This window comes from Myotis lucifugus, unplaced genomic scaffold (assembly GCF_000147115.1).
Source record: "Myotis lucifugus unplaced genomic scaffold, Myoluc2.0 scaffold_55, whole genome shotgun sequence".
NCBI lineage: Eukaryota > Metazoa > Chordata > Mammalia > Chiroptera > Vespertilionidae > Myotis > Myotis lucifugus.
In genome coordinates this window covers 4,377,563-4,383,162 of record NW_005871103.1, presented here as the reverse complement: position 1 = coordinate 4,383,162, position 5,600 = coordinate 4,377,563, and the positions used below count along the sequence as shown (strand labels likewise).

Sequence of the window (5,600 nt, the reverse complement as noted above, 5' to 3'; positions counted from 1 at the left end):
CCCTTTTTTAAAAAAAGTCATCCAAAATAAAGCAACCCCCCAGAATTCCAAGGGGTCGGAACAGTCACTAAAATAGAAACATTTCATCACGTGGAGGCCTTTTCCCCCAAGCTTTGGGTGGGGGGTCCGCCGGGGGGGGGGGGGGGTCTTAGTGCGCAAGCGCAGTAGGAACACCGGTTTGGCCTCACAGTGGTCCCAGCGTCCTGGAGGAAGCCGCATTTGGGCAGGGAAATGCTAGAAACGTGTATTTCCTTCTCATTCTTCGGCGTTGCTGAGCTGACCGCGCCGTGAGGGGACAGGGGGCGGGAAAGAAAACGCGCACAACGATCTGTTTATTGAGTCATATATGCATATATTCCGTGTCCGGATGTACAGGAGGATTTACATGGCTGTAGAAAGACGGCGGAGGGCGCCTTGCTCTTCCCCGGCGTCCAAATCACAGGCTGGCGTCACCCCCGCCGCCCGAGGAGCCGCCGAGGCCCGGCATTAAATACGTTTCGGCGCACAGGGTTTAAATAAGTTTCCCGAATATACAAAGGTGGGAGCCACGCTGCTTGCTGCCAGTCATGGAGGAAACGTGTAACTTTCCAAAAATATGCTGGTTTCGATAAATAGACTTTAGCCTCTCTGCTATAGTTTTTTTTTTCCCCCTCTTAATTTTAGACATAAGTTTATAGGTGTGATCTGTCTGGGGGTTGGGTCGGGTCGAAGGGAGGGCGAGGCCGTAGCTCTCAGCTCTGCACGGTCCGCGTCAGGTCCTTGGTGGAGGGGGTGGCCGGGCCCGCGCTGTCGTGGAGTTTGCGCACGTGCTTCTTGAGGTCAAAGTTCCTGCAGAAGCCCTTGCCGCAGGTGGCGCAGGTGAAGGGCTTCTTGTCGTTGTGGGTGTGCATGTGGAAGGTCAGGTTGTAGACCTGGTGGAAGGCCTTGTTGCAGATGGTGCACTTGTACTGCTTCTCGCCGCTGTGGGTCAGCTTGTGGTTCTTGTAGTTCCCTGCAAAGACCGACAACAACCACGTTCGGGGATGGGGTGGCAAGGGGAGGGCTCAGGTGCCCGCGCTCAGACGGCGACGCTGGGCTGAGCGGGCGCGACCCCCCGAGTGAAGAAGTTGTCAAACTTCGTCAGCGTCAAGCCCGCGGCTCACAGGACTGGCTGGACGGCCCAGCCCCCGCCTCAGCCCCGCTCCCCCCACCCCCGGGCCCGGGGCCCGCCCCGCGTCCCTCCCGCTGCGCTGGGCCGGCCCGGAAACTTTCGCGCCCCCAGGGAGACATGGGGTCCAAGTCTGGGTTGCTACTTCGCTCCAAGAAATTCTCTCGAACCCAGGCTTCGGCCCTCATTTCCCCCCCTTCTCATTAAAAAGATTTACGCCCTCTTGCCCCCCAGCTACCGCCTGGACCGCCGACATGCTCTGGCAGATCAAGAGGAGCGCCGAGGTTGGGGTTCTGGGGAGAGTAGCGGTTTCCCCGAGTCTTAAGTCGTTCCCACGTGGTGGATTTTGCCTAGATTTTTTTTTTTTCATTAGAAAGGGGAGTTCCGGCTACAAAGGGAACCTTCTTCTGTAAGGCAACACTCTCTCTCCCACCTTCTTCCCCTCTGCCCCTGCCTTCCTCACGCCCCGGCTCCCACATGCAGAGTTTCCGTGCCACCGACCAGACTCCAGCGAGGTTACTACCAGCCCGGAGCTCCCACCCAAACCCTGCGCAACCCGATTCCAAAGAAACGCTGCGCGAGCCGGCGGCGCTCGCTCCCTCTCGCCGGATCTCTTTGCCTTTCCGCTAGCGCGACCCGCCGACACCCCAGGTGAGAAGAGCAGAGGGCTTCGCCCCGCACGGTACCTTTCTGGTGAAAGCCTTTGCCGCAGAATTCGCAGACGAAGGGCTTGTAGCCCGCGTGGATGCGGATGTGCGTGTTGAGCGTGGAGCTGCGGTTGAAAGCTTTGCCGCACTGGTTGCATTTATGAGGCTTTTCCTGCGGAGAGGGGCGCGCACACAGTGAGGTTGAGTGCCGGGCAGGGAAAGACCACCTCGGGGGTATCTGGAAGGAGCCCCTTGGAGGGGCACGGGCTCTCCGAGAGGGGGACGGGGAACCCTTGGCCATCCTCTCCCCAAAGACGTCGCTCAGGCGCGGGGTGTTGCGCGCGGGCCAGGCTGGACCCGGGGCCACGTACCTGGGTGTGGATAATTTTGTGTCTGCACAGCGTGCTGGCCTGGCGGAAGCCTTTGCCGCAGACTTTGCACACGAACGGTCTGGCTCCGGTGTGGACCGGCATGTGGCGGGTGAGGTTATAGTGAGCGTTAAACACCTATGAAAGGACACGAGGGGGCCTTGTGGTGTGTCCATGGGACGACCTCGCATCAGCCCAGGGAGGCCACGGCTCACCTGGCCCAAGCGACACCCCTCCCCGCAACCAGAGCCCCTTTCATTCTGCCAAGGGCTTCCCAACCCTCCGCTCTCGCCAGCTGTGTGTGGCCAGTGACCACGGCAGCCCCATTTTACAGAACAGGAAACTGAGGCCCCCAGACTGAAGTAGACAGCTATTGGGGAGCTCCTAAACTTGAGAAAGGGGAGTGCCAGGCATCCCCGAGAAAGCAGCTGCCGCTGCCCACACCTCCCAGACCCCACGGACCCCAGGCCTCACCTTGCCGCACACCTCGCAGGTGAAGTTTTTCGGCTTCCCGTCCGCGGAGGCACCGGGCAGCTTGCCGTGGCCCTTGACGCCGCCGCGCTCGGCGGTCAGGGCCGAGTTCTCCTTCAGCACCTGCTCCAGCGGCGCGGGCAGGCGCTCCTTATGGGCGTAGGGCGCCGGGTGGGGGAACTTGTCCGCGGCCAGGCCGGCCAACTTGGCGTTCTCCAGCAAAAAGAGCTTGGGGTGCGCCGCCAGGGCGGCGGGGGGCCTGTGCTGCGTTGAGGAGGCCAGATGGGAAGAGGTGGCCGCCTAGAAGCTCAGATGGCGGGTAGGCGGCGGAGTCCAGGTAGTTGAAGTAGTAGAGCGAGCGCTGGCCGGCAGCCCCACCGCGTGGTTGATGACCTGCGGCTTGATGACCCTGCCCGCGGGCAGCGCGGACGGCGCCAGGCCCAGCTCGGCCTTGCAGCACACGCCACAGTTGGTTTTGCACAAGCCGCTGGCGCCGCACACCGAAGCCCCCCCGCCGCCGCCGCCGCCCGCCCGGAGGCTGCCTTTCCAGAGCTCGGAGTAGCTGAGCAGCGTCTTGGACGGCATGTCGTAGCCCAGGGGCTGGAGGGGGATCATGCAGGGCAGCGGCGAGCAGAGGTTGAGCAGTTTCTTGCCCTGGCCGCTGTCTGCCTCCAGGGCCCCCGGCCGGGGCTCAAAGGGCGCACGGGGCTCCGACGTCTTAGCCATGATGCGCTCGATGGAGAAGGCCAGCGTCTTGGAAGTGGCCGGTGACGCTCCGGCTCGGGGACAGGCCGGGGGCACCATGGTCTCCAGGGAAGCCGAGCTGGCCATGGCGCTCCGAGCCGAGCCGTGCAGACTGGGCCGGGGCGCAGCCTCTCTCCTCTAAGTCTGCATTCCGGAAAGGGCAGGGAGGGAAACCGCCGTTTAATAAGCACCTAGTCGGGTCCAGGTCATCCATTTGCATTCAAATGAACAAGGGCAGAACAAAGTGCACCCAAGGGTACCAAATTACCGCCCGTCAATCCAGCGCGCCAAGGAACCCTCCAGCCCTGCCCGGGACTTTCAAAGGGGGAGAGGGGAGGGTTTACAAAGGACTAGGAAAGAGAGAGAGAGAAAGGGAGAAAGAAAGAAAAGAGCCTCAAATGAAGCCCCCCGAGCTGGTCCCGAGACCCCGGCCTCCGGCACGCGTGCTGGGAGCTGGACAGCGAAGGGCCAAGTTACAGGGGACCGGAGAGCCACCAGGCATTTACCTCTTTCCCCCACCGCCACGGAGATGCCTTCCGAGCCATGCAGCGCGTTTCCTCTGTCACATTTTGATGGCAAACATCCTCCCCTCCGCGTGAGATCACTGTCTTTTACATTCAGCTGACATCACATGAAGTCACTTCAAGTGGAATGACTCGGGCGGCGGCGCGGCTCCGCCAGCGGCCCCTGTGTCCCCCGCGCCTGCCGGCCGCCGCCGCCGCCACCGCCCCTCAAACTTTAAAAGGAGGCAACTGGCGCCCCGCGCTCCCCCTTGGGAAAGTGCGAGCGGTTCGCGAATCGGGAAGGAGGGGAGAGATGGGAGGGGGAGGGGGAGGAATCGTGATGGTTTTGCCGGTGGAAAAAAAAAAGGGGGGGGAGCCCAAACCCAGGCAGAGTTCCGTGCGTGATTCACAACTTTGGGGGCCTATAGGTTTGGGGGACGCGGGGAGGACAGGGGGTCCTGGTCTCGCCGCCCCAGAGGGCCCCGGAGTGTCCATCTAGTTGCCGAAGTCTCCCTTCGCCCTCTGCAGCCGAGCTGGGCATCGCGCTAATAAACTGCCATTTACCCACGGAGCCGGCGCCAGCCCCGAACACGCGCAAATGATAATTACCTCATTAGGATGTGGCGCATGGACGCGAGCGCCGCGTTTGGAGGGCGAACTTGTTAATGGGGAAATATTAATTTATGCAAAAACAACGAGCCGGCCTCGGCTGGCGTCGGAGGTCGGGAGCGAGCTCCCACCGCCTAAGGACGACCCCGAAGCGTCGGGAAGGGCCAGGCCGCGCGCCCAGGTCGCCTGGACCAGGGCGACCGGCGGGGGCACCTCCCCCTCCCTGGCCAGCCCCCTGCCTTCGGCTGCGGGAGGCTGCGCGGCCAGCTGGCGGACTGTTTGAGATCCTAATCGATCAGCATCGCTGATTTGTGATCGGGTGTCGGCGGCAAAGCCCGGCTCTGCTGTTGGTTTAGGGCTGCGTGCGGGGAGAATCCGGAGGGCAGCTCTCCTCGCAGACGGGTACTTGCTGTTTGTATAATTGAGAAGGTCCGATCTCCACCTGTTTAAGGAGCAGATTGAAACAGCAGAACCTCCCCTGGATCCTATTAAAACGCTTTTCCTCCCAAGGCCATTCAGTCGAACCAATTTTCCGAAGTGATTCATAGAGCTGCATTCTGCCAGGCAGCTCTTTCACTTTTAGCCACTAAAGCACCGCGTGGAACCGGGTTTTGTGTTTTTCTAAAATAAAGAGAAGGATTATCAGAGGGGAGAGGGAAGGGGCCTGGAGGGGGGCGGAGAGACTTAGTGTGGCCAGAGGTACAAGCGGAGGGAAGAAAAGGCCCTTTTCTAGACAGGCCCCAACTAAGTTCGGAGGAATTCAGCGTTTTGTGCCTGGCGCACAAAAGCAGCGCGCTCCGAGCCCGGTTTGGAGCGGCTGAATTCATCTGTTTGCAGACCATTCCACCTGCGTATCACAACAAACTGCTCAGAGACGCTCCGGCACTTTCAACAGGAGGGATGCTCCTGGCGACAACAAAAGTGGTGGAGGCTGAGGGCTCTTATGGGGCGGAGGCCGGCTAGCAGGAGAGTGAGGGAGAGAATGAGGTTTGGGGAAGGAGGGGGTGGGGGAGTGGTGCGTGGTGTTTTTTTTTTTTTTTAAACTTTTGGATGGTTTTGTTTTCCGGACAATTATATCTTGCCTGCCAGCTTTTGCAAGACCACCAGCTTT

At 60.8% G+C, this 5,600-nt stretch overlaps 1 protein-coding gene across 1 annotated transcript; it reads right to left on the bottom strand.

Moving 5' to 3' along the window:
* Positions 1-731: 731 nt before the first annotated feature.
* On the bottom strand, positions 732-3,464 carry FEZF2 (FEZ family zinc finger 2). The gene is given in 6 exon segments (XM_023754034.1): positions 732-991; positions 1,834-1,966; positions 2,166-2,300; positions 2,637-2,897; positions 2,899-2,993; positions 2,996-3,464. Coding segments are annotated over 6 exon segments (1,353 nt in total).
* Positions 3,465-5,600: the final 2,136 nt, after the last annotated feature.